This window comes from Dryobates pubescens, chromosome Z, assembly GCF_014839835.1.
Source record: "Dryobates pubescens isolate bDryPub1 chromosome Z, bDryPub1.pri, whole genome shotgun sequence".
NCBI classification, from domain to species: Eukaryota; Metazoa; Chordata; class Aves; order Piciformes; family Picidae; genus Dryobates; species Dryobates pubescens.
Window position 1 is genome coordinate 86105320 of NC_071657.1, and position 27677 is coordinate 86132996.

General features: G+C 46.2%; 1 protein-coding gene across 1 annotated transcript in view; it reads left to right on the plus strand.

Moving 5' to 3' along the window:
• The window catches only part of DNAI1 (dynein axonemal intermediate chain 1), a 184575-nt gene that overhangs the window by 125516 nt on the left and 31382 nt on the right, over positions 1–27677 (plus strand). The window contains exons 17-19 of the mRNA XM_054177810.1: positions 1810–1958; positions 2851–2950; positions 20192–20377. Coding sequence (XP_054033785.1) covers positions 1810–1958; positions 2851–2950; positions 20192–20377 — 435 coding nt within the window. The remainder of the gene's footprint in view (positions 1–1809; positions 1959–2850; positions 2951–20191; positions 20378–27677) is intronic.

The window sequence follows — 27677 nt, forward strand, 5'->3', positions numbered from 1 at the left end:
ACCAGTGCCTGGAGAGCTGCACTGATCAAGGCCGCAACCCCGACAAGGCTTTAAAAACAGAGCATAACAGTTCTGTTGAATGTGGGTAAATCTGGTTAGGATCTCACCCTTCAAAACGGGGGTATTGGGGACCTTCAATCCACAACATTGAAAGAACAGATTAATAAAGTAGCTTCTATTTTCTGTTGATTACTCGTGACCTGTTTCCCAGAAAAATGACTTTGAAACCAGCCAAGTACCAATTTTCCTGGTGGCTGAACAATAATAATTATGAAGCAAAGTTATGAAACATGCCATTAAATCAGACTTCAGTCCCATAATTACACACAAGGACAATAATTCAGAGACAGAGTGCTCACCAAACTGGTAGCAAGATATATGCACTGCCAGTAAGTCTTGGTGGGACATGAGCTACATTTTTGTTTCCACTTCTACCACAGCAAACCTCCCGGAGGTGCAGGAGCTGCTGCTGTGTTGTGGTGGGTTGAAGTTTCCCCCCCAGCATTAATTTTGCCATAGTTTAGCATCCTCCACCTACTTCTATCTCCCCAACTCCTCTCCCACCCTATTTTATGTCTGCTTCACCAGTGCTCAAGGGCTATAGAGGAAGACAGTTCTTATGATTAGTTAGAGCTTTGGCTTGCAAAAATTAAAGCCATGTAACACTTCAGGAATCCTGCTGCTCAGGCAGGTGATGTGTTTCTGTGTTCATTGGGGTGTAATGACAGGTGCTGAAAACTCTGTGTAGTGGCAGTACTGAGGCAGACTGACACAAAATCCTGAAACCAATCCCAACCTGCTGTGTGGATACAACTTGTGTGCAAGACCACAAGCAAGAGGACATTACATGTAAGATGAAGTCCTCAGTTGTCTTGGAGAGGAGGAGTTTTGGGAAGGATAATTTCATTTTTCTGTGTCCACAGAACCAACAGGATCTGGACCAAGTTCCATATTGTGCTTGTGCAGCAAGGGGATTATAATTTCTCCCTCCCTTCATGAATTCAGTCACAAAGTGACTTTTCCAAGTTTCCCAAATATTTTCCAGCTCTCTCACATATGCTGCATTTTGCCATTTAGTAGTATTTGCAACTGTGAAGCTGCTGGCCTGGCCTTTGTGTCCAGGGGCAGGGTTTATCCCGTTTACAGGCTACTCTTGGCTAGGATATAAAGTGGCCCACCTGTCTGTAGAGGTCATGCCTGAGTGCTGGCCCACTTCTTGTGATGCTCACACCCCTCCAAGAGGTCACAAGTAGCACAAGAAAAAGAGCTCCAGAGCTGTGTGATGGAGCAGGCTTTCAGAGCATGTTGCTGCAGGGTCATAGCAGGGTAGGGACTTTAGGCTTCTTCCCAAAATCTTTAGAGCCAAAGGCTCTGCTAGGTCAGTCCTGTGCTGAGAAGACTGTTACTGAAGGTTTCAACTGTGGCATTTCAAATGCGATAGTGCTGTGTGCTCCTGAGCCACACAACAGCCTCTTGCCTTTCCTGAGAGCCTTTTACAGAGGCATAGCAGGAGCCTTGGGCTGGCAGGAAGGTGAGAGAACTCCTGTAGTGCAGAATGGGCTCTGTGACCTGGCTCTGGCTGTAAATCCAACCAGACAACTTCAATTCAGGATCAGTATTGCCTGCAAGTGGTCTGAAACAGCATATGCTAGATTATTTAGTTTCTGTAGCTGGGTACTAGCCATCTCTTCCCAGCCAGTCCAGAAGAGCCTGAGAGGCCATACAAGTATTCAGAGGCATCTTTCTGCAGGAATGTGAGCTCCAAATGAAGGTCTAGCTCTGATTACTGACTCCATTTTTCCACCACAGTGTTCCAAAAACTATTCAAGCCAGTTTCTGGATGTGTTTGAAGCCCATCACATGGCTGTGGACTCAGTCAGCTGGAATCCCTACCATTTGAAAGTCTTCATTTCCTGCAGCTCTGACTGGACAGTCAAGATTTGGGATCACACCATCAAGTAGGTCCTGCTGGGTGGTGGCATGGGTGGGGACATGCCAGCTGTATGTGTCTGTTCTGCTCTTATCTCAGTCTCAGTTTCCTCCTTAGTAGCTGGTATGGCTAATTGCAATCTTAAATCTGGTTTTGGGGCTGATGACTCAGACTTGTAAGCCCCAGGTGTAAGATACAAGATTTAGCACTGGTTGCCCCAGGACCTTGCCAAACAGTGCAACTCAGCACAGAGCCTGCCTGCTTCACTTTGGACCTGGCTTTCTTCAAACAGGACCTACTGTGGTAGGGTTATTCTTCTGGAGCCATGCTATAAAGAAATGTCAGCTGCTGGCTTATGGCCTTAGGAGCAAGACACCTCCTAAGAGACAGAGAGGGAAACAAAAGAAACTTGAACATTTAAAAATACATCATGAAGGTCAGAATTATTGGTTGAGGAATGTCTGTTTTCAATCAGGAAACCGATTTGTTGTAAATCAGAATCAAATGTTTGCTGTTGCCAATACTGCTCTAATACTCAATGTTGTTGTCAGAAGTCCAGAGAGGGAAAATTATTTTTTCCAATATGATTATTAACCAGAGAGACTCCACCTTGCTGTACATGTTGTGGGGAAGGTTTCATAATGCTTTCAGAAAGAAAGCAACATCCCAGCTTCCTTCTCTTTGCAGCAGGGCTAATCCTGACCCATTTGGGTTGATGCTCAGCTTTGCTTTGATTTGCTATTGGCTCAGACCTTGGCTGTTATCTGACATACAGAAATAACCCATCTCCCATTTCTGCAGCTGGCCTTCAACAGCACAGGCTGCAGCATCAAAGTGGCCATAGCTCAATGCTTCACTTCCAGAATGGTATGTGTTTAAATGAGTTCTCCCTCTGTCTTTTTTTTTTTTTTCTTTTACAGGACTCCAATGTTTGTTTATGACCTGAATTCTGCTGTAGGGGATGTTGCCTGGTCTCCTTACTCCTCCACAGTTTTTGCTGCAGTCACCATTGATGGCAAGGTGAGAGGCTGGGAGCAGCACTGCTCTAATTCAAGCTGAGAGAAAGTCAAGGGAGATTATAGCTGAGCATGGGGACAGGTCATTCCAATTTGTCCAGGCATGTCAGGGAGCAGTAGATTCCCCACCAGCAGGCATCCACCACAGTGATGGGCTGAGCTGGCTGCAGCTTGCCTAAGATGCTTGCCTCAGGATGGCAGGTTCATTTGGTAGTTCAGGGCTGTAAAACTATTAATTCCTTTTTGCTCAGTCTGATTAGGGAGGACATAAAAGTCATAAAGCAACAGAGATGAGAAAATGTGGGCAGCAGCATTTCTTACTCCTCCTCTTAAGGTCTACCATACCTCTACAAGCATCAAGGCCACAAATCTCTCTCAGCTGCAGCCCAATCATTTGAACAGTTGATGTTATATCATAAATCAGAGGGCTTTTAGCAGGTGCTGAGAATGAGCTGCATATCTCTCTACAGCCCTGACAAAAGCTTTAGCAATTCATGTTGTCCCTCTCCACTAAGCACAGGTACTTCTTGGGTGCAGTCCTGCAGTCCTAATAAGAGGTACTCAGAGGACAGAGAAGAAAGCACCTCTAAAGGTGAATTGCTCATTGCTTCTTGTGCTTCTCCTGATGCATTAACATTGCTGTGTCAAATCTATCTAAATCCCTGCTTGCTCATGTGTTGACCACATCAGTGCAGGTATGCAGCTTGCACATGCCAGGGGGAAAACACTGAACTCCCATGTGAAATCAGCTTATTAACCAGTGCCTCCCTTGGAATGGAGAGATGATGCTCCTAGGATGAGCTGATATCAGGGCGTTGGGTCTGAACATGCAAGGTATCAAGAAGATACAGAATAAAGTGGTTATATACTTGTGTTGATGTTAAAAAAATCAATTATAGTAATATGCCCAGGGTCAGCCAATAGAACTTTGTTCCAATTAAATAAACATTTTCCCACTGTGTGAGGCTGTCTCCAAGAGTAATGATTTGGTAACAAAGTACTTAGATCAGTTCTAATATTGAGATGATGGCAGTTATGTTTTTGCCCCTAGCCATTCATCCTAGTAGCTCAGAGGATTAATTTGGGCCTGGTAAATATCTGACACCGTGAGCTGTATGTTTTACTGGTATAAATTGTAAAGTATGTGCAGTTTGGGCAAATTACTCTAGCCTTAGATGCCTTTATATGTCTCTATCATTGAAGTGATGTCTTGGCAACTTCATTGCAGTTTAACCTTTATGTTACAACAAAAGAATTCATTTCACTGATACACCAGCATGGGCTGTGAATTTGTCTTTTCCAAGCTCAGTAATAAAAATTTCTTCAGTGGGGCACCTGGTCTCTCTGGGAAGCTCAGAGTACCACAGGCTGCAGAAAGCAATGCTGATGATTTTCCCTTGCAGGCAGGATTAGTTTTGGGCCTTTACTCCCACATACCAAATGAAGAGACTATGTAAATGAAATAGATGCATTCAGAGCTACACAGAGCTGTGCAGTGCTGAAGGCTGGGGTCAGTGGCTGGAGAGCAGCCAGGCAGAGAGGGACCTGGGGGTGCTGGTCGATGGTAGGCTGACCATGAGCCTGCAGTGTGCCCAGGCAGACAGGAGGGCCAATGGCATCCTGGCCTGCATCAGGAACAGTGTGGCCAGCAGGAGCAGGGAGGTCATTCTGCCCCTGTACACTGCACTGGTTAGGCCACACCTTGAGTACTGTGTCCAGTTCTGGGCCCCTCAGTTTAGGAAGGATGTTGACTTGCTGGAGCGTGTCCAGAGAAGGGCAACAAAGTTGGTGAGGGGTTGGGAACACAAGCCCTACGAGGAGAGGCTGAGGGAGCTGGGGTTGCTTAGCCTGGAGAAGAGGAGGCTCAGGGGTGACCTTATTGCTGTCTACAACTACCTGAAGGGAGGTTGTAGTCAGGCAGAGGTTGGTCTCTTCTCCCAGGCAACCAGCACCAGAACAAGAGGACACAGTCTCAGGCTGCGCCAGGGGGGGTTCAGACTGGGTGTTAGGAGAAAATTCTACACAGAGAGAATTATTGCCCATTGGAATAGGCTGCCCAGGGAGGTGGTGGAATTGCCATCATTGGAGGTGTTCAGGAGGAGACTTGATAGGGTGCTTGGTTGTGTGGTTTAGTTGATTAGGTGGTGTTGGATGATGGGTTGGATGCGATGATCTTGAAGGTCTCTTCCAACCTGGTTTATTCTATTCTACTCTATTCTACACATCTGACTTGTATTCCACAAGTGAAGTGAGGTTGCATGTGTCGTCAAACTTGGCAAGACTCCTGCTGACATTCACAGCCTCAACTGAGTGCAGGGGTGAGCAGTGCAGAGAACTTTGGGTACCCTATCTGTGTTCTAGTGCCTAACTGTGGGGAAGAGGATGGAGATGTATGGAGGCAGTGATACACTCTGGGCAGCATGAGCAGATGGAGGATAAACACTGGGTGTACTTGCATTTCTTGTTTATGTGGTCGGGTTTCTGTGCTGGTAGCTCATTTCTAGGGAGGCTTCGTGCTAGTAACCTGAGTCAGGCTCTTTGTCAGAGATTTACCTGCTGCAGAGAAACTCCTATGGTCTTGGCAAGACTTGGTGCTACAGTGTTTTCCATCCCACCCTTAGCTTGTTCTAGCTGCTGCTGCAGTGACTGTAGTTGTATTGCTGCCATCACATTAGCTGCAGCATCAGCGAGCCTGGAGTATGTATGAGGCTGTGGATGAGAGAGAATGCTGTATGACCCAGAAGAACTGCACCCAAGATGTCTCACCTTGGGTATCCTATCTTGGATCTAATTTAGTAATACTAATTAGATCCTAATCAAGTAGGATCTAATTCTGCTTTCTGCCTTTAGACACAAACTCTGAGGAGAGTGGCCATCAGCCATGAGCACTCCAGAACTGGGCTGCCTACTGGGAAAGGTCAAGGCAAGAGCTGCCTTACCATTGCAGCAGGCTGGCCAGGACTGGTGCTGCCTGGGCCTCTGTCTAACCATGCTGGTTGCATCAGGGTGTGTCTGAGACATGGTTTAATTTATATTTTGACACAACTTTGTAGATCACAGAAGATTTCACCTCAACATGAGGATAAACTTCTTTACACTGAGGGTGATGGAGCACTGGAGCAGGCTGCCCAGAGAGGTTGTGGAGTCTCCTTCTCTAGACACATTCAAAACCTGTCTGGATTCATTTCTGTGTGGACTACCCTAGGTGATCCTGCTTTGGCATGGGGGTTGGACCTGATGATCCCTGGAGGTCCCTTCCAATCTCCAATGTACTGTGATACTGTGATCTATTGTGGAAGTGGAATGAATAGTTGTTTACAGCCTTTTTGTTCCCAGACATATTCCACTTTGTAGCAGAGTACACTTCTTGGGAATAACTCTGTCTTGTGGAGGGCAGTCTCTGTAAATGCAGGGGGCAGGGGGAAGAGACCTACATTAACAGGATATTAACAGAAGATTTTGTGGTACAGAAAACTATAGGACGTTCAGCCAGAACATAAACCATCAAAAGTCTCCTGTGTTAAAAGCCTCTAGGTTTGCATCTGCACATAATCATACCTGCAAAACTTGAAGAGTACCTGAAAGCAGTTTTAAACTCAGGCCTTAACTGAAGTCTTTATGGAATACCTGGCATATTTTGAAAAAGCATATTTCCTTATTCAAGCTGATGCTATGTGTCCAAAATGCATGTATCAGCCCCCTAACTTGAAAGACTGACTTAGAAATTGGGGCATTTGAGTGTCTGAAAGATCCTGTAAATCCAGGAGACGGAGATGTAAGAAAAGCTGTAAAGAGCAGAGGCATTATGATAAAATGTGTCCATTGGCAGCTGGACATCTGCTTTGGACAGCACTACTTGTTCCAAACACCTTGAGTTTGCACGTTCTTCTGCTGGTGCCGTGGATGCTAACTGCTTCTACTGCTCTTTATCATGTTCTGGGTAATTTCCTTAGTCTCCTGCTCTCTGTGAGGGCCATTTAATTTCAGAATGATCATAAATGATTTGCAATGAAAATTGCAATAAAATGATGACTGAGGCATTCATATCCATGCAAACACCACCTGGGAAAATAGAAAATACCTCCCAGTTCTGTAATTAGGTGCCTAAATAAGTGGCCTGATTTTAAAAGGACTGGACAACCAGCTGCTTTTATGGAAGCTATTCTCTGCTGGGTGCACTAAGAGTCATTGCTATAGAGCATTCAGTTTTGGTTTCAATCAGTGTCCTAAGACCACTACAGTTTGGCTCTGTGATTGCATTTCAGATGACACTTACATTTCTTGAAGACTCCACAGTGGTTCCTATAGCAGACAGGTGGAGAGATCTATTATTTCCAAACATGAGTCCTGCAGCTTAGTTGGCTGGCAGCAGCTCTGTGATTCCTTCAGGCTATCTCCTGCAGGGACCTGGGTGCAGATAGTGATGTGATTAGCACTGAAATAAAATGAGGTTAGAGAACACCTAGCTTAGTTTAGGCTGTAAGTGGTGAAAGCCTCACATGAAGTAAAAGGATATCTAGGATGAGAGACCCTCTTTGGAAAAAAAACCATGTGAAGGTGGATGTAGATACTTGGACTCTTGCACTAAGGGTATAGGAAATCTGGGGATGTGGGATAGCTTATTAGAAGGACAGAGAAATGGGGAGCAATGGAGTTCAATCCCTGTGGCATTCAGCAGGATTTGCCTTTGGGAGTTTGCTTTAAGCCCATCTCAACCTTACGCTTAAAGCAGAAAAAAATACAAAGCATGTAAAGCTCTAATCATGCCTGAAATTTCCTTCTTGTGCTTCTTTTACACACAGAATCACACAGAATGCATCAGGTTGGAAGGGACCCTCGAATGTCATCTTGTTCAACCCCACTGCAGTGAGCACAGACACCTCCAACTAGATCAGGTTGCTCAGGGCACCATCAAATCTGATCTTGAATGTCTCCAGAAATGGGGCAGCCTGTTCTAGTATTTCACCATTCTCATTGTAAAGAACTTCTGGCTGATGTCCAACCTAAATCTATCCTGCTCCAGTTTCAAACCATTGCCCGTCTTCCTATCACTACAAGCCCTTCCAAACAGTCCTTCCCTAGCCTTCCTGTAGGTCCCCTTCAGATACTGAAATGTAGCCATAAGGTTTGGAGCCTTCTCAAGGCTGAACAGCCCTGGCTCTCTCTGCCTGTCCTCATACTGCCCTCTGACCATCTTTGTAGCTCTCCTCTGGACTCACTCAGCAGGTCCATGTCTCTCACGTGTTGGGGGCTGCAGAGGTGGACACACTGCTCCAGGAGAAGTCTCACCAAAGTAGAAGGGCAAAATGAGCTCCCTTGACCTGCTGGCCACACTTCTTTTGATGCAGCCCAGGACACAATTGGCCTTCTGGGCTGCAAATGCACATTGTTGGGTCATGTCCAACATTTTGTCCCCCAGCACCCCCAAGCTACTCTCTTCAGGGCTGCTCTCAATCTCATCATGCCCCAATTGAAAATTGCCTTAACCTAGGTGCAGCCTGTTTAGGTCCTTCTCTGGATGGCATCCTATCCAACCATACCATTCAGCTTGTCATCATCTGCAAATATGCTGAGGATGCACTCAGTCTCATTATCTGTATCATTGATGAAGATGTTGAACAGCACTACTCCCAGTATGGACCCCTAGGGACTCCACCTTTCAACTATCTCACTCTGGACATGAAGCCATTCACTACGACCCTTGGATGTGGTCATCCAGCCAATTCATTATTCACTGTACAGTCCACCCATCAAATCTATATCTCTCCAGATTAGAGAGAAGGGATTGTGTCAAAGGCTTTATAGAATTTCATATAGATGACATCCATTGGTCTTTCCTTGTCCACTTAAATGAGGGAGTGGTGTTGGGAGATTGTGCTGCACAGAGGCAATGCTACAGACCCCCACTTCTGGCTCACTCAGAGCATGTGGGTGCTTTCTTTTTCTGAATTCATACATGAATTGTTACCTTTGTTAAAAAAGCCAAAGACATTCATGTCACAAGTGTCCCCAGATGGATGGATCCCAGACTGTGGGCTACAGTCACCTCATGCAATAGCTCGTGGATGAGTTGGACTTGTTCAATCTGTAGAAGAAACCCAGAAGCAGCCTGCCAGTGCTCATAAGGAGATGATCAAGGAATTAGACCGAAGCTCTTCACAAAAGTACATAAAGGGAAGATGAGATACAGCTGCTAAAATTAATTTAAAGAAGAGGTTTGAACCAGACAGCAGGGAAAATTTCTACTGTGAAGACAGTGAAGCAATGGAACAGCTTGCCCAGAGGTGCATCAGTGTCTGTGGGCATGCCATCTCTGTCCACATCTCTGTGCTATTTCTGTCCATGGAGGTCTTCAAGATCAGGTTGAGTAGGGCTGTGAGGAGCTGCATCTGATCTTAGAGGTGGCTCTAGTTTGGGCATTGAAATAGAGATTTCTGGGGGTCTCCTCCAATCTGAATTATCTTCACTATGAAATATCCTTGTGTGAGAAGGATGATCCCAGGGGGTTAACAACAGGCTTAGAAGTATGCACTTAGTACAAGCCCATTTGCTTTCATGTTTTTGTGATCTGTGCCCTTCGTGACTAATGCAGAAAGAGCAAGGTGATGTTATGGTCATCTTTAGTAAATATTGGCAGCCTCAAGAGAAATGCCATCCAAGTGTGCACTCTGCAGAGAAAGTCTCTCAGACATACACGCCAGGACTTTTCCCCATTACTGAAGCTGTTGACCTTTCAAGATGTGAAATACTTGGAACAATACCAACCTCCAGCAGATTACCTGATGGTTTGTGTTGTTCGGGAAGTGAGTGTGCCCTTTGCTGCTTATATAAATATGTTTTACTGATCAAATGTTTTGCATGATAAGTCATGAAGACCATGTTTCTGCTGTATCTAACTTACAGGATAGGATGCTGAAGAAATGCCCTGACACCTGTCTTTTCCCAGCTCAGAGAGAACCACTTGTTTAGCATTAGTATACATGTGTGTTCATAAAGCAGTTTGCAGAGACATTGTGCCCATTTATCACTGACTGGCAGCAAATGCCAATCTCTGTCTTTAAAAGCCTGACTGATTTTGCAGGTAAAATACTTGCTAAACCTTTCAGACTTGCAAATATTTCACTGGGAATTTTGGCCCTAATCCTGCTTCTCCTTGTAGGGGATGAACCAGAGGTGCCATCAGACCTGCCTCTTGATATCAGTCGATGCTTTTGCCCAGGAAAGCCAAAACTGTGAATTTCTCACAGCTACAGATGTCCCTACTGCATCTAAGTCTTTCCTCCCACCCTTCTGCAGTAGCCCATGGGATTCATCTATGCCTTATGGGGCCATTTCTAACTCTGCAAGGCTGGGGAAAAGTGTCTCCTGGCTCTGTGCACCATGGCTGGTGCAACTGATGAGATGTGAAAACACTAAATGAGTGCATGACCCTTTGCCATTGCTTGGAAGAGCCTTTGAGTAAGCTGAAGTGGGCAGGGGCTGTCTTAAAAGAACTTTGAAATTGCATTCACAGTGTAAGTGGTTGTTTGCTGGTAAAACTGTTCATTTTCTTCTGCCACAAAGCTTAAAAGGCTCTTTCTTATTCCCTGCTGAATCTTTGAGATTGATATGGACTGCTGGGCAGACATATGTCTGCTTTAAAACAAAGTTTGGTGGCATGTCAAAGCTCAATGAGGCAGCTGGGCAGAATCCCTAGAATTAATGATACCTCCACTTTGTGCCAGTCAGGGTATCCTCCCTTCTTCCCCCACAGCCACCAGGCTCTCTGTACACTGACATTTCTCTCTCCCCTAAAAGCTGGGTGTAGAGCATAAAGCCATGCTGGAAGAGTTTTGTTTATGCTGAAGGGTCTGAGCCCTCACCTCTGTCCTGCTGCAGCTCCCATCCCATCATAACATGTTGTGGTGGGTTTCACAGCTTACAATGTGCATCAGGTACCTCAGGACATCACTGCTGACTCACATGCTACATGCTCACATACTACAGGCCACCTGACCAAGTGGCGCCTACTGATGAAGCCTTCTTGCTCCAGCTCAAGGAGACATCGTGTTCACAGGCTCTTGTCCTGATGGGGGATTTTAACCTCCCCCCACATCTGTTGGAAAAGTAGCATGGCTAGTTGTAGGCAATCCAGGAGGCTCCTAGAGTGCCTGGATGACAACTTCTTAAGACAAGAAATTAACAGGCCTACTTGAGGGGACACATTATTGGATCTGTTGGTCATAGACACAAGTGAAGTCATCAGGGATGTCATAGTCAAAGGCAGCCTGAGCTGCAGTGATCATGTGCTAGTGCAGTTCACTGTCCTAAGGGGTATGAAGCTCATCAGAAATATAGTTAGGATGCTAAATTTTAGGAAAGCAAACTTCCAGCTCTTCAAGGAGTTAGTAAATAGGACCCCAAGAGAAACTGCCCTCAGGGACAAGGGAGCAGAACAGAGCTGGCAGATCTTTAAAGATACTCTCTACAAAGCACAAAATATCTCAGTCCTCATGTGTAAGAAATTGGGCAAGGAAGGCAAGAGACCACTATGGCTGAGCTATTATGGGCTGGTCAAACTAAAGGGCAAGCTGGGACTACACAGGAAATGAAAGAAGGGACAGGCATCCTGGGAACAGTATATGGATGTTGCCCATCTGTGTAGGGACAAGGTCAGGAAGGCCAAGGCACACCTGCAACTGAACTTGGCAAGGGATGTAATGAAAGACAATAAAGGCTTCTATAGGTACATTAACCAGAAAAGAACGTGTGAGCCACCTGATAAGCAACAGTGGGGAACTAGTTACAATGGATGAGAAGGCTGAGAGTCTCAACAACATTTTTGCTCAGTCTTCACTGGAAACCCCTCTCCTCATGGCTCTCATGTTGCTGGACCACAAGTTGGAGACCAGGGAGACAAAGTCCCTGCCACTGTAAATGAAGACAAGATGTGTGATCATCTGAGGAACCTGAAGATAGTCAAGTCCATGGGGCCTGATGAAATGCATCCCTGAATCCTGAGGGAATTAGCTGATGTAGTTGCCAGACCACTCCCCATGATATTTGAGAAGTCCTGGCAGTCAGGTGAGGTCCCTGGGGACTGGAAGAATGGAAACATCACACCCATTTTTAAAAAGGGTAGAAAGGAGGACCCTAGGAACTACTGACCTGTCAGCCTCACCTCTGTGCCTGGTAAGGTCATGGAACCGATCCTCCTAGATGCCATGCTGAGGCACGTGGAGGACAGGGAGATGGTTCAAGACAGCCAGCATGGCTTTACTGGGGGCAAATCCTGCTTGACTAACCTAGTGGCTTTCTATGATAAAGTGACTGTGTCAGTGGATAAGGGACAACCTATGGATGTGATCTACCTGGACTTCTGCAAGGCCTTTGACACAGTCCCCCACAACATCCTACTTGCCAAGTTGGAGAGATACGGATTTGATGGGTGGGCTGTTTGGTGGATAAGGAACGACAACTCCAAGCTGCACTACAGGCTTGGGGAAGTGTGGCTGGAGAGCTGTCTGGCAGTAAGGGACCTGGGGGTTCTAATCACCAAGCAACTGAATATGAGCAAGCAGGTGGCCAAGAAAGCCAGTGGCATCCTGGCTTGTACCAGAAATGCTGTGTCCAGCAGGAGTAGGGAGGTGTTTGTTCCCTTGTACTCAGCTCTGGTGAGGCCACACCTATTGTGCCCAGTTTTGGGCACCTCAATACAACAGAATTTTGGAGGTGCTGGTGCAAGTGCAGAGGAGGGCAACGAAGCTGTGAAGGGCCTAGAGAATAAATCCTGTGAAAAGCCACTGAAGGAGCTGGGGATGGTTAGTTTGGAAAAGAGGAGACTGAGAGACCTCATTGCTTTCTACAACTACCTGAAAGGACATTGTGGAGAGGCTGGTGCTAGTCTCTTCTCACAGATTATTAGTGATAGAACAAGAGGAAATGTCAATAGAATAGAATAGAATAGAATAAACCAGGCTGGAAGAGACCTTCGAGATCATCGCATCCAACCCATCATCCAACACTATCTAATCAACTAAACCATGGCATCAAGTACCCCATCAAGTCTCCCCCTAAGCACCTCCAGTAATGGTAACTTCATCACCTCCCTGGGCAGCCCATTCCAATGGGCAATCACTCTCTCTATGAAGAATTTCAAATGGCCTAAAGCTGTGGCTGGGTAAGTTCAGACTAGGCATTAGGAAAAAAAAAATTCACAGAAATAGTGGTCAGGCATTGGAATGTACTGCCCAGGGAGGTGGGTGAGTCACCAACCCTGGGTGTGTTTAAAGGTTGTTTGGATATGGTGCTTGGGAAAATGGTTTAGGGGTGAACCTTGTAGAGTAGGGTTATTGGTTGGAGTTGGTGATCCTGAGGGTCTTTTCCAACCTGAATGTTTCCGTGATTCTGTGATTCAGCCACACAAGAACCAATGTTGCCTTCTTACATGGACGTATATGAGTGAAAAAATTACTTGGGCAGCATCTCCTGTTCATTGGTTCACCTGTTCAACTTTGAATAAGCTCTGTTAGGGGCACATAGCACATCAGAAGCATTTGCAAGAGTTTATAAAGCTGCTCCTAAGTGCCTGTCTTCATTATTGGCCACCACTAAGAATGGCCCCTCCCTTAGGTTTCAATTTGTGAATGAGGACAATGGGCATTAGGGCTCCTGAGAGCCTCCAGCTGTCTGCTCCATCATGCTGTACAGGGACAGCAGCTCCTGAACCTTGATGTTTGTTGCTTGGCATTTTATAAATACTTGCTGGTTCATTTAAAATGCTAGTCTCCCAAGTGGGACTGTTCAATGCCTTGTGAACAACTTTGTTGGCCTGCTGTGGGACTGCAGGTGGCAGAGAGCATGACCCCTTCTCCTGTCTGACTCAGTGCTGCCCTGCTTGTGCAGCTGCCTGTCTTCATCCATGCCACAGCCTCCAGCACTGTCTGTCCATAGCGAGGCATAGACCCGACCCTGCCAATGTGTGAAGAAATGGATCTTAGTCCTAGTCTATGAGGACATAGTTTTAGCCTAACATCAGAGGCTGGGCTGTGGGTCACAGTAGAGAGAGCACAGGGAAACTGGCACAGCTAGAATGTATTAACATAGCACAGCCTTGAGAGCTTCGCCCCAGGACACAAAAGGGACTAGTCGAAACAGTCTCCCTGTTCTGGGGATGGCTGAGTAGAAAAATGTCAGAGAACTAAAGGAAAGTCTCTTTGCCCAGCATTCAACAGCAGAGCCGTGCAGGAAAGATTAGGGAGATGGTAGGATGGTCCATTTGTAAACACTGGTAGATCCCAAGGAACAGCCAGTAAGGCTTTCGTAAGGCCATTTCATATAAAAATTATCTAATACTGTGCTTGAGACTAACAACTGGTGGATCAGAGGAAGGAGGTGTAATACATGCTCAGTGGTTGACTTCAGGAGCACTGTTAGCACAAGCTCATAAGAAAACAGATGAGAAGGCACTATGGAAGTCATGCTCAGCAGAGTGTGCAGTACAACTAGGGATGCTTTAGAAACAGGGGCAGGCACTGAAACTGAACAGTATTTGTGTGGGGACTAAGCAAACGGGACTTAAGTAGGTTGGTGCCTGAACTGCAATTGTAAAACCTGAACACCCTCAGCAGCAACTTGCAATCAGTGACAAGAAATTCAGTAAAGACACAAACCTAACATGCAATATGCAGAGTAACTGGGGAAGCAGCAAGACTGTAAGGCAGGCTAGGGCCAAGGACTGCCTGTGCTGCCATGCCCCGACTTACACTGTACGGCTGAGTCAAACCTTGGAAGATAGAGGGGAGAGTCACCTCATGAGCACAGCTGAGGCTCAGGCTAGACTTTGGGTGCTGGTCTCTAAGGAAGGGTCACCTCTGCTATTGCAAAAGGAATTGCAGCATAGTGCAGAGGTGCTGGCCGCTATCGTCAGTTCAGCTATGGCAAAAGTTCAGCAAGGATTAATTTCTCTGTTTGACTTTCACCTTTCAGGAGTGATTTGGAAAGTAACATTAAATTTAGTACAAAAGTGAAGAGCAGAAGGAGGCTTTGTAGTTCATTCCAAAGCATATTATTAATGTTAAAGGGGAACAAAAATAAGTCATGGGCAATCATTTTAGACCAAACTGAAGTGCAGCCAGCTCAAGGGTAGGATATATGAGGTATTTAGCACCAGATAACAGCATTGAGGAGTGTGCAGGACTGAGACATGAAGGAGGTTATTCTAATCACTAAGATTCTCAGAGCGGAGGAAAGCTGGCTGAAGTGGTGCCCGAAAAGGAAGTTAGCTGGGATAAACAAGCACTTTCTCTTGTTAAACAATGTAGCAGTTTCCAGGAGAGGTCAAATGGTCTTCAGCCTGTCTGAAAAAATATTGGCTCTTCTGCATGGTGAGGCTTTGATTTATTGCTGACTTGTGGAAGCTGAGTCAAATCAGCTGAGGCTGATACTGTTTTCCTACATTGGGACCCACTTCTTACTGAATGGGGGAAATCTGAGATGCAGCCCTACAGTGATGAGGCTCCTCCAGCTAAGCCAGGTGACACAGGCATTATCTCCCCCAGTGTCACACACAATGGAGAAGAAGGCTGCCCTATGAAGACACTTGATTTTCACAGAGAGGGTTTAGATGTGGCTCTGGTCATCCTAGCTCCCTGTGAATCTGGTACTTAAGTCACACTTTGGGGTTGGGCAGCAGTGGGTCGTGGTTGCACTTGTCTAGGTCATAGAGAGGGTCTTGCAAGGTCTTGCAAGACCTGAGAGGCTGTCTTTACAAGTAGGCAGTGACCTATATTCTGGAGGAATAGGAGATGCCAGGTTGGTGAGGTGGAGAGAAGCTATGTGCTGCTGGTGAGTCTCTGAGGTGGGAGATCCAAGTGGATCCTACTCCATAATCCTTAATCCTTAGTAACCTGAGCCATCAACACAGTTTATGGGACTAGGAGCCTCAGGGAATATCTGCAGTTTTTTAGTCTCCCATTCTTTGGGCAGAAAATCCTGTCCCAAGCCCCAGGCAAATCTGCAGAGGGTGCTGGTCTCATGCAACTCTACTGCTTTGCAGCACTGTCAAGACCCCTTAAGTGTTGTAGGAAGCCTTGTACCCCAAAGCACAAATAACACTGTTGATCTATCCCCATTTCCCTCTCTCCTGAGAATGCCTGCAAGCTTCTAAATCAAAGCCTCTTAAGTTCTTCCAAACACCCATAGTCCACCCCTCCATCTGGAGTGTCTGACAGCTGATATGAGAGTGATGTTTCGATCTGAAGAACTGAAATAGTTTGTTCTTTTCCATGATTCCCCTGGCAATGGAAAACAAGCCCATTTGTTTAGAAGCTCACACTAAAAGGAGCTTTATAGTAGGGAGACATTCCTAAATTTGTTTGCTCTTGACCTTCTCCACAATGCTGGTGGTTTTGAGTTCTTGTCCCAGGCATTGCGCTTGTCTGGGCAGTCAGTGGCATTACCCAGAGTAATTTGCATTGCACACCACACCAGCACTGAGCCTTCAGACATGCCAGCGTCCTCCTCTCTGCTGCTTACAGAACAGCAGTGCAGACCTGTCTGCCTGAAAGAAACCTGCCCACTAATTCCATGTTGCCTTTTTATTTTTTTCCTCCTAGATTAATTGATGCTACTCAAACAGTGGACATTTCCCAGGCTCTTAGGTTACCTGGCATTGAGTTTGCACTACTGGGAGGTGGTGATGAATCATGCCCTTAAATTAATACAAATGTATTCTGTGAAGGCAAGTAATTAAATCTTCAGTGACAGTGGGTCATGTGGGGCTGATATGATTGAAAGAGAGCTTTTCCCTTTTCAGAGATAGTAACACACCAGGTGCAAAGTACAAATGAGGAAAACCACTTTTATTTATGCCTAGAGTTAGGAAATTGAGATTACTGTGGCTGGACTGTGGGACCTCAAGTGTGAGGTCTAGATTCAGAATTTAATGCTGGCATCTGATATTTTAAGAAGACAAAAATGAAACATTTTTTCCACCTATGCTTCTGCTGACTAGGAAAAGACTATCCAAAATGCAGATCCTTGCCTTTTCCTGATGTTTTGGATTCTCTTCTTGTCATCCCTACTTTCCTGGATTGCTTCAAAACCTATGAGAACATTGTCCACTTTTCAAGCTCTTTCCCATTTGGAAATACTTATTTTACTTCAGTCTGGATGGATTTTCCCTTGTCTTGTTTTATGCTTCTGAGAAACCTTTGTGTGGTTCTCTTGCTCAGACTGAAAACATCACAATGGATAGAATAGCATAGAATAGCATAGAATAGAATAGAATAGAATAGAATAGAATAGAATAGAATAGAATAGAATAGAATAGAATAGAATAGAATAGAATAGACCAGGTTGGAAGAGACCTTCAAGATCTTCGTGTCCAACCTATCAACTAATCCAACACCACCTAATCAACTAACCCATGGCACCAAGCACCCTATCAAATTCCCTCCTGAACACCTCCAATGTTGGTGACTCCACCACCTCCCTGGGCAGCCCATTCCAATGGGCAATCACTCTCTCTGTATAGAACTTCTTCCTAACATCCAGCCTAAACCTCCCCTGGCACAGCCTGAGACTGTGTCCTCTTGTTCTGGTGCTGGTTGCCTGGGAGAAGAGACCAACATCGACCTGTCCACAACCTCCCTTAAGGTAGTTGTAGACAGCAATAAGGTCACCCCTGAGCCTCCTCTTCTCCAGGCTAAGCAACCCCAGCTCCCTCAGCCTCCCCTCATAGGGCTTGTATTCCAAACCCCCTCTATGAAAACACAGTGGCTCATGAAGCTGCATGGGACATATGCTTGCACATTGTCCAGCTCTTTATTATACATGGATTCAGATCAAATTCACCAAGTCTTTGATTCATGATGGAAACGTACATGTACTGAAATGATACAAAGCCTTCCACACTCTGTGGGATAAATTTTCATAGGATAACACTGATTTCAGATAATTCCTAGGTTCAAATTGTGGCACAATGCTGAAATAATATCTCATTTGTCTTGTAAGTGCTGGTAAACAAGACACTCAACAGCTTCTTCTTCCGTGATCTTCTTTCAGGGTGTAGATTTCCCATGTGAATAATGGGACCATTTTAAGCTGAAGGGCAAGCAGCAGAGAATCCTGGAATAGTTGAGCTGTGTTTTTCCAAAAGAAATCAGGACTTCCTAAATTTGTACTCTTTTCACCCTATCAAAGGAGCAGTTGATCTCTTACCAGGAAAAGATTTCGAATTTGGACCATTCATTTTGAATTCACTTGTCATTTTGATTATAGTTTATAATAATTAGTGAAAGTCTATATGAGGTAGGATAAAAAACAGGCAGAGGATGTCAGTGAAAGTTATTTAATACAGAGGAACACTGTCTGGGCCACTCAATTTAAGAAGGACATTGAGACATGCAGCGCTACAGGCTGGGGTCAGAGTGGCTGGAGAGCTGCCAAACAGAAAGGCACCTGGGGGTGCTGATTGACAGGCACCTGAACATGAGCCAGCAGTGTGCCCAAGTGGCCCAGAAGGCCAATGGCATCCTGGCCAGCATTAAGAATAGTGTGGCCAGCAGGAGCAGGGAGGTCATTGTGCCCCTGGACTCTGCACTGGTTAGGCCACACCTTGAGTCCTGTGTCCAGTTCTGGGCCCCTCAGTTTAAGAAGGACATCGAGACACTTGAATGTGTCCAGAGAAGGGCAACGAGGCTGGGGAGAGGCCTTGAGCACAGCCCTGTGAGGAGAGGCTGAGGGAGCTGGGGTTGTTTAGCCTAGAGAAGAGGAGGCTCAGGGGAGACCTTATTGCTGTCTACAACTACCTGAAGGGAGGTTGTAGCCAGGAGGGGTTTGGTCTCTTCTCCCAGGCAACCAGCACTAGAACAAGCGGACACAGTCTCAAGCTGCACCAGAGGAAGTTTAGGCTTGAGGAGAGGAGAAAGTTCTTCACAGAGAGAGTTGTTAGCCATTGGAATGGGCTGCCCAGGGAGGTGGTGGAGTCACCATCCCTGGAGGTGTTCAGAAAATGATTGGATGTGGCACTTGAAGCCATGGTTTAGTTAGTCATGAGGTGTTGGATGACAGGTTGGACTTGATGATCTCTGAGGTCTTTTCCAACCTTCTTGATTCTATGATTCTGTGATTCTAATTTCCACCCCCTACTCCTACTGTACTTAGCATAAAATATTTCCTTCCTTTGTTATTCTGAGGACAGAAAAGGGAAAAGAAACACCAGGCTGAAAGTCTCTGTGTTGGATTCAGGGTGGCAATCCAGCATGCTGGGCACTTCTCTCTTCAGCACCAGGGAAGAGAAGGACATAGTGTTTTATTAGCCTTTGTAAGTTGTAATAATGACAGGAGCTAATTGCAGTTATTGGGAGATAATGTTATGTTAACACACTCTCTCCAGTAACTACCACTGTTGTCTTTGGAGTCATGATGAAACATGCACTATTGTGCAATTGTTGATGTGGCAGGTCTATGTCACTGCTTTATCAGTGCCATAGATCTGACCTCCATGGCAGTGTGAACCTGGCCTAAGCAGGGCCTTGGGCCTGTCTCACTCCATCCTCACATTTATCGCCTTGCCTGTATTTACCTGGCACTTCTCTCAGTGCTGTGGGAGAGGGACATCTGAGCAGGCACAGCATCTGAAACAGCTGGGCCAGAGTGGGCTGCCAGTACTGAGCAGTCCTGTGCTGTGCATTTGCTTCCCTGGCTTTATCCCCGGGTACACCCTTAGTCATACTGTCCGTGTTCCCATCACTTCCCTATTAATTGCTGGTTTGAGTCTTTAATGTTATTATTAAACTGCAAATGTTGGAAAGAGGCAAGAAGTATTTCTGACATCACTCCCCTCTTTGTGCATCAGCCTGTGTTAGACTCTGATTTAACACCTGGTTGTCTTATTACTTGCAGCACTGAGAAGGGAGATTAAGACCTGTGGAGTTAGCTGTACTGGCTCTGATCCTTATCCAGTTGAGATCAGCTGGAGCCTTGCCAAGGGCCTTGGAAAGAGCTTGCACCCGCAGCAGGGAACTGTTCCTCACTCCATGAGTTCCTGCAGGAGGGGGACAGTGCCTCAAAAGCAGTAGACAGTTTGTGCACACTGATTACTTAAAAGAGGACAAAGGCCCTGACTGCAGATGGTAATTGTGTGCTGAGGCTGCCTTTCCATGGGGCCTTTTCTGTCGGTTTTCTTCAGCCATTGTTCTGTTACTGAGGGATGTTCCTGCCTGATTAATCCCTTTTGCATTCTTTGCCTTTTTATCCCCAGGCCCATGTGTTTGATCTGAACATTAATAAGTATGAAGCTCTCTGTACCCAGCTAGTGGTGACCAAGAAGAAAAATAAAGCATGCCACATCCAGTTTAACCCTGTCTATCCCATTGTCGTCGTTGGAGATGAAAGAGGCCACATTATCTCCTTGAAGCTCTCTCCCAATCTGCGCAAGATGCCCAAGGTAAAGACAACCTGCATTCCCCTAACGGAGGAAGCAAACTGCAGTGGGTCTCTGTGTGCCTTCTTCTGTGCAATGATGTTGGCAAAGTTGTTCTCTTTTAGCTAGGTGCTTAAGATTTCCTCAGTCCTTTTTGCATAGGGTGTTTGAAATACTGGATTCCTGCCTCTGTTCCTGTATGAGTAAGAAGGCTCTATTTGCTCTTGGGCACAAGGAGACTGGTGGGAAGGGGGTCTGCTGCATGTAAGCACTTTCTCACCATGGTCCGGAGAGAGTCAGAAACTCTGCAGAGGTTCATTAGCTTCCCAAAGCGCTCACATCTTTTCTGAGCTTTGGGTTTTGTTTGCAAAACTTCTTGAAACCAAGTAAAGGAGGTTCATCTCCTTCCTGAGTCTTCCCACTACCTGGGTCATCAGAGCCTGTACCCTGACATGTCATCTGACCTGTAAATGAGCAAGTACTGTCTTTACCTTATGAGGAGACCTGGGGCCTTTGTCTCAAGTGACAGCAAGGGAATGCATGTGCCATTGTGAATTGGTGAAATCCCTTTCCCCACCTAGCCATTAAGGCCAGTCGTGAAGGGTGATGACCTCTCCCACACAGTTTCTTTCTGGGATTCATGAAACTGTGAATGGAATGCCTGTAAATGGAGCACCTTTTCTGAGCCCTTGTAACTCTCATACCCAGTTGTTTCTTCTTTAGTGAAGCCTTTTCAGTGTCAGGCTGTTTAGAACTGAACCAAGAAAATGATCTCTCAAGACAATCATCTTTTGCTTATATGCTCCAAAGCTTTTATATAATCTACTAACCTACTGTGTTAGGCAGGTTCTTTGGCCAGGAACCAATCACCATAGTGTCACTCCAGGGTCTTCTGAGTGAGTTTTAGTTAGCTCCCTCAGCCAAACACCACTGGAAATGTAAATTTTCCCTGTACTGAGAAGGCATAGAAAACACAGTAGTATGCCACTCTGTTTGGGGCTGGGTATAGGAGTTGTGGAGGACATCTTATGTGCTTTACATTTCTCTATTTCCATTGAAATCATAGCCTGAGACCATCTGAGCTCTCAGGGCTGCCATTGGCTTGGCTCAAGACAAGTTTCCTGGCAGTTTTGTGAGCTCTTCCTGGACATGGGCAGGCAATGTGTTGGCCATGGACCTTGAAAGCATGAGGCTTCATCAGTGGAGTCACACATATAAGCACACTTGCTCTCCTCTATACCCCAGCTGTGGGCTGAGCAGCACCCAGCAATACTGCACTGTGGGTCAGAATGAATTTAAATGACTCCCACTCCTCGTGGCTGGCAACAGCCCTCTGTGCAGATATGAATGGCTTTATCTGCTTTTGTCATCTTTCTTCAGAGCCAAATTGCATGTTGTGGACAAAGCAATTTAAATTGTGATCTCATGAGTAGCTCAGCCACTTATCTCTTACCTTAAACCAATGGGTACCATTTCCCAGGCGACATATAAATGGGATGGAAATGGACTCTGCTGCTCTGATGTTATTAAGCTATCTGTCTTTTGCTTGCTTGGTTAGGTTTGAAGTGACTCTAAACACTGAACTAAATGTTTCCTGCACATGCAGGCAAGAAGGAGACCCATTCAGGCATGGCTGGTGATGTGTCCAGGTCCCCTGGTTACAGCCACCTCTTCCCTGAGCTTAGAATTTGAAACAGATGACATAGTGTGGTGGCAAAGGGGCAGATCTAGCCCAGCCAGTTCAGCAGCCTTTCTGTGCCACAAGTGGACAAGTGAGCTAGGTTACCAAGCCCATCTTTCTCGGGTGCTGTGCTGCACCAAATGTGGTTTAAGGGTTCCTATGGTGAGGAGATTTAGCTGCAGCAAAAGGGTGCTTTACAGAGAGAAGTGAAACCCTGGCAGAAGAGGCAGTGCCATCCACTGTGTCCTCCTCTCTACCTTCTTCCTGCGCCAGCACCAGTCTTTGTGTTATTAGTTAGCAGCAAGCTTCAAGCCATGTTTGCAAGAGTCTCTTTTCACTGTGGGGAGTCAGATGTACTTCCAGGGTTATCGATCCTGGCTCCTCTGAAGATCAAGTCAACGTGCTCTTTGAACCTTTACCCTGTGCAGGCAGCTTCATTCTGTAAAATTGACTTCACTTCTCCTTCTTTTTCATGAGTCCCCAGAGCCAAGTTATCAGTGGCAAAATATCCATAGATTTTTGTAAATAGAGGGGATCTAAATTTGTGCAGGGAAGTCCTGGCATCCCAGCTGTCTCCTTGCAGATAGAGAAACCTGTCTGTGCCTGGCTCAGTACCTGTGTATCCTAGTCTGTTTTCTCTGGTAGTTGATCCCTGCAGAGCCCAGTGAAGAGACTTGCCCAATATCTAGAAGGACAAGACATGGCCAGTGTTTCTGGGGCCTTCACAATACCCCCAAGCATTTGCAAGCTCTTGTGTCTGGTCTTGCTTCCATTAACACCTTTGGATATGGGAAGGTGGCTTTTGATGAGGTCTGGCAGAACTCAGGGTACCTATGGGACAGGACAGACAAGGGGCTTATCTGGGTCCCACTGCCCCTCTGTTTCACACCGAGATTTGCTTGTGAAGCTTCTCTACTAACCTCCCACACAGCTGGGACAACTACTTTTGACAGGTATGACTAGCAGACTAATCACCCTTTTCTGAGAGAGTCCTTAACAGCCACATGTCATTCCAAACCCTGGTCTCCTAAAAATAGAAGTGGTGCTGTCTGCTCCATGTTCTGTGGATTCCTTGGCTGTTGCTGTGCTTCCAAGATAGGCCTGCCAAGAGACATTGTGATAACTTCATCCCAGTGGGATTTCATCCATCCTAAATCTATTCTATTTTGCCTATTAGTTAAAGCTGGTGTGGTGAATAAGTGGAAACAGAGAGGTTAAGGACTCTGGGTTCTTGTCAGACCTTGTTTCATTCCTCATGTCCTTGAGTGAGGAGGAGAGGTTCAAGAGCACTTTAAATAATTTGCAGAGTTGATCTGTGCTTAATTAATTAGTGTTTCTAAAACACTTTGGGATCTTTAAGAAGTGTTATTTAATACTGTAAGTTTTGCTGTCAGTGATGTTAGTGCAGCCTCATTTATGAGCACTTGGCAGAACAAATATGCCAAGGGGAGAACTTCTCAAAAGCACTCAGGTGGCATTTTCAGAAGTGACTTTCACAAAGTCTCACAGTAAGAGTTTCAAAAAATGCCTAAAACTCCTTTTGAGTTTTGGCCTCCTAAATCATTTAGTGGCACATGGGAGAAGATGCATTTGTTGTTGAGAGGAAACTGGGGACAGGGCACTTATCAGACACTTTTGTCAAGGACACATCTGTTTGTACAGAGGCTGCAGAGATCCCTGTGCTCATGCCAAGCACAGCAGACATCTTTGTGTATTTGCCCTGATGATTTGCTCAGGCTGAAGTTTCTGAGGCAGGACAGAGACATTCTCTTGCCCCAAGGCAGTAAGATGTACTTATTTCCATGTGTTGTGCTTGTAGTAGAGGTTTTCTGTGCCTATGACTGTTGTGTCTAAATTGTGTGAGTCCCCTGGGAGTCCTGGGAGCATGATACCCATATGCTAAGCACTAGCCCTAAGAGCCTAGGGAGCACAGAGACAGGGAAAGCAAGGATGGCTGAACCCAAGCATTGTGGGATGTGCAATCATGAGGCAGAGAGCAGAGCTTGCTGAAGATGGATTTGCAATCAAACCATGACCAACACTGTCCTACACTGGCCATGCTGGTCACCTGTTTCCCCAAGCATCCAGCCCCGCATATGCCAACAAATACAGTCCTCTGCAAGGAAACCTGGTGATGCTAGTTTAAGTCTGTTAGCTCAGAGCTCAGAGGTGAAGAAGAAATGCTTGCAGTATTTTAAGATGCAACAGCAGGAACAAAGGGCACTCTGCTGTTGTCCAAGCCACTTTTCGGACTCCAAGCGCTCCTTAAATATTGCAGCAGTTGTCAGGCAGGAATTGTTTAACTAATAAAGTATCGTCCCTAATTCATAATGACCTTTGTGGTTGAGTTCACCCTAGGGAAGCATTGCTGTAAGAAGAATCAGTTTGGGGCAGAGCTGTTTAATTAGTAAGCCTTCCAGGTTTCATGTGAGGGTTGGAAGAAATTAAAGCATTTTGTCATTGCAGTCAGAAGAATGTAGCTGTTCGTGAGCTTTTTTTTTAACCAGCTAAAACAGGCTGACACAGCCACTGTCAATAACAAAAGTAAGCAGGAGATAGTAAAAAAAAACACAAACCAAACCCAAAAACAAAACCAAAAAAAAGGTGAGGAGTTTTTAGAAATGTTGGGAGAATACAGCAGAGAGAAGAAAAGAAAGCAGGTCAAAGAAAGGTTATAGTACAGCATTTGCTGAAAATAAGGCAAATTTCTTGACCAGTACGCAGGCTGATAGCAGGGAGGCAGCCATCTTCTTGGCCTGCTGCTTGTCTTGGATATTTATCTTCAAATTTCTAAGAAGATTATCTCAGTCTCTGTTCTTGCTACTCATTTCTTCACATGCAAGTCACCTCTTTCTCTGCCCCTTGAGAACAACTGAGTTACATGCCAGACAAATTCTGGCTGACAGATTCTAGCTGGGTATGAGTGGAGTTGGAAGGGGAACACAGCTGCTCCCTCATCCCAGGACATGGCAGCAGGACTGTGCATGGGTCAGGAGCTGCAGGCACATACCTGTGAGTCTGACACTGGGTGCCTGTGAAGGGCTTGTGGTCTGGGGACAAGAGAAGGGCATGGAGTGTCTCTGAGCCTTCTTGTCCGTGTGCTCAGGCTGAGCAGCTGATGTGCTCTCTCTGTGCTTACCACTCCAGCCAGAACCACCTCTGGACTCCTTGTGTTCCCCACCCTCTCTGCAACCCTGATGAAGCTGGTCTTGGCTAGGTCCATTCCAAGGCTGCTCAGCCAAGGAATGGGCATTGAGTTTTGCTGCTTGAAGCATGTTGACTCTGACCAGACTGATGGCAGGGTCTGGAAGGGATCATTTGGGATTTGGGGGACTGTGATTGACTTTGGAAGAATGGTCGAGTTTTCAGGAGGTGGAGGGAAGAGAATTTGCTGAAGTCTGGCGGGAGTGGTCAAAGCTTTAAGGAGACAGTAGGAAAGTGGCTGAAATCTCTTCTTCAGCTTATCCCTCTCCCTAGCAGTGTCTCCTTTGCTATGTCCTGGGACTTGAGATTGCATCCTCCTTGTAGTCTCTAGCAGTGAAATAGGCACCAATCTGAGCACAGGGAATTCCACTTAAACATGAGGGAAAACTTCTTTCCTTTGAGGGTGACAGAGCACTGGAAAAGGCTGCCTGGAGAGACTGTGAAGTCTCCTTTTCTGGAGATATTCAGAACCTGCCTGGACACATTCCTGTGCAACCTGCTCTAGGTGAACCTGCTTTAGCAGGGAGGTTGGACTAAATGATCTCCAGAGGTCACTTCCAACTCCTACTGTTATGTGAAATCACATCAGTTCTGGACTGGTGAGTACTTTATCACTGAGGGAAGTACATTTTGTCCCCAAAGTTTCTATTTCAACAGCTCTCATGCAACATCATTCTGTCTGAGAGGAAAGCAATCACCTCTCCTCTCCAAGCAGCTTGAGTGTTGCTCTTCTGGTGGTCTAATTCCTGGTCCTTCTGTTTTCATGCAAATCCTCCTCTCTCATTGAAATTCCTGTGGTTGCTTCTGTGCTGTTTGAGCAGTGCTGATTTCCGTGCGTCTCTTCAGGGCTGGTTAATTGTGCAGTGACCCAAAAGCATAGAGCACAAGCAGTGCTGGAGGAATTTGGTGTTGAGTACTGCTGTGTCTTGCCTACATCAGGATTGCCTCCTCCAGATGCAGCTTGGCCCCCTGATAAGGAGGCACACCAAATAAACTTGGGTTTCATAAAAACCGACCTGCAGCTTGATGACTTTTCTTCCTCTGAGATTTGCAAATACTTTTTGCTTTGCTTTAAGTCTTTTCTCTGTTATTTAGCCTAGTTGCAGATAGCTGCTCTCTGTACTATTAGAGGAAGAGCTGAGCACCATGGGGAATCCTGCAACTCTGGTTTTTGCCTGTTTACAGTTTTCTGTGTTGTTTGTGTGGGCTACGTAAGGACATATGCACCAGAACTGATTCCTTTTTATGGGAAGGAAATCCAGTGCTGGAGGCCTTCAAGACAAGTAGGTTAGAGATATATCTGAAGGGACAAGCCCCTTTGAGACTGCCTTGGAGCAAGAGGGGCTGGAGGTGGTTGCTTGACAGTCCCTGCTATCTGTGCATGATGGTCCTAACACACTCTGAGGCCAGCAAGAGGCCACACTGCTTGTGTGCATCTTAACAATGTGTCACTAGCATTTCATGTGACCTGTGGCCATTTTGCTATGCAGATCTGTGACTCATAACTATAAAGCAGTGTCTACCAAAGGGCATACTGGCATGCACTGGCAAAAGCAGGCTGCCTTGCCCCTTCCAGCCAACATGGATTTAGGAAGGGCAGATCCTGCCTGACCAACCTGATCTCCTTCTATGATCAGGTGACTGCCTGGTGGATGTGGGGAAGGCTGTGGATGTAGTCTGCCTGGACTTCAGCAAGGCCTTTGACACTGTCCCCCATAGCAAACTCCTGGCCAAGCTGTCAGCCCATGGCTTGGACAGCAGCACTCTGTGCAGGGTTGGGAACTGGCTGGAGGGCTGAGCCCAGAGAGTGGTGGTGAATGGTGCCACATCCAGCTGGCAGCCAGTCACCAGTGGTGTCCCCCAAGGATCAGTGCTGGGCCCCATCCTGTTCAATGTCTTCACTGATGATCTGGATGAGGGGATTGAGTCAGTCATCAGCAAATTTGCAGATGGCACCAAGTTGGGAGCAGATGTTGATCTGTTAGAGGGTAGAAGGGCTCTGCAGAGGGACCTTGACAGGCTGGACACATGGGCAGAGTCCAGCATGATGACATTTAAGAAATCCAAGTGCCAGGTGCTGCACTTCGGCCACAACAACCACATGTAGTGCAACAGGCTGGGGTCAGAGTGGCTGGAGAGCAGCCACACAGGAAGGGACCCGGGGCTACTGGTTGATAGTGGGCTGAACATGAGCCAGCAGTGTGCCCAGGTGCCCAGCAGGGTCAATGGCATCCTGGCCTGCATTAAGAATAGTGTGGCCAGCAGGAGCAGGGAGGTCATTGTGCCCCTGGACTCTGCATTGGTTAGGCCACACCTTGAGTCCTGTGTCCAGTTCTGAGCCCCTCAGTTTAGGAAGGACATCGAGACACTTGAATGTGTCCAGAGAAGGGCAACAAGGCTGGGGAGAGGCCTTGAGCACAAGCCCTATGAGGAGAGGCT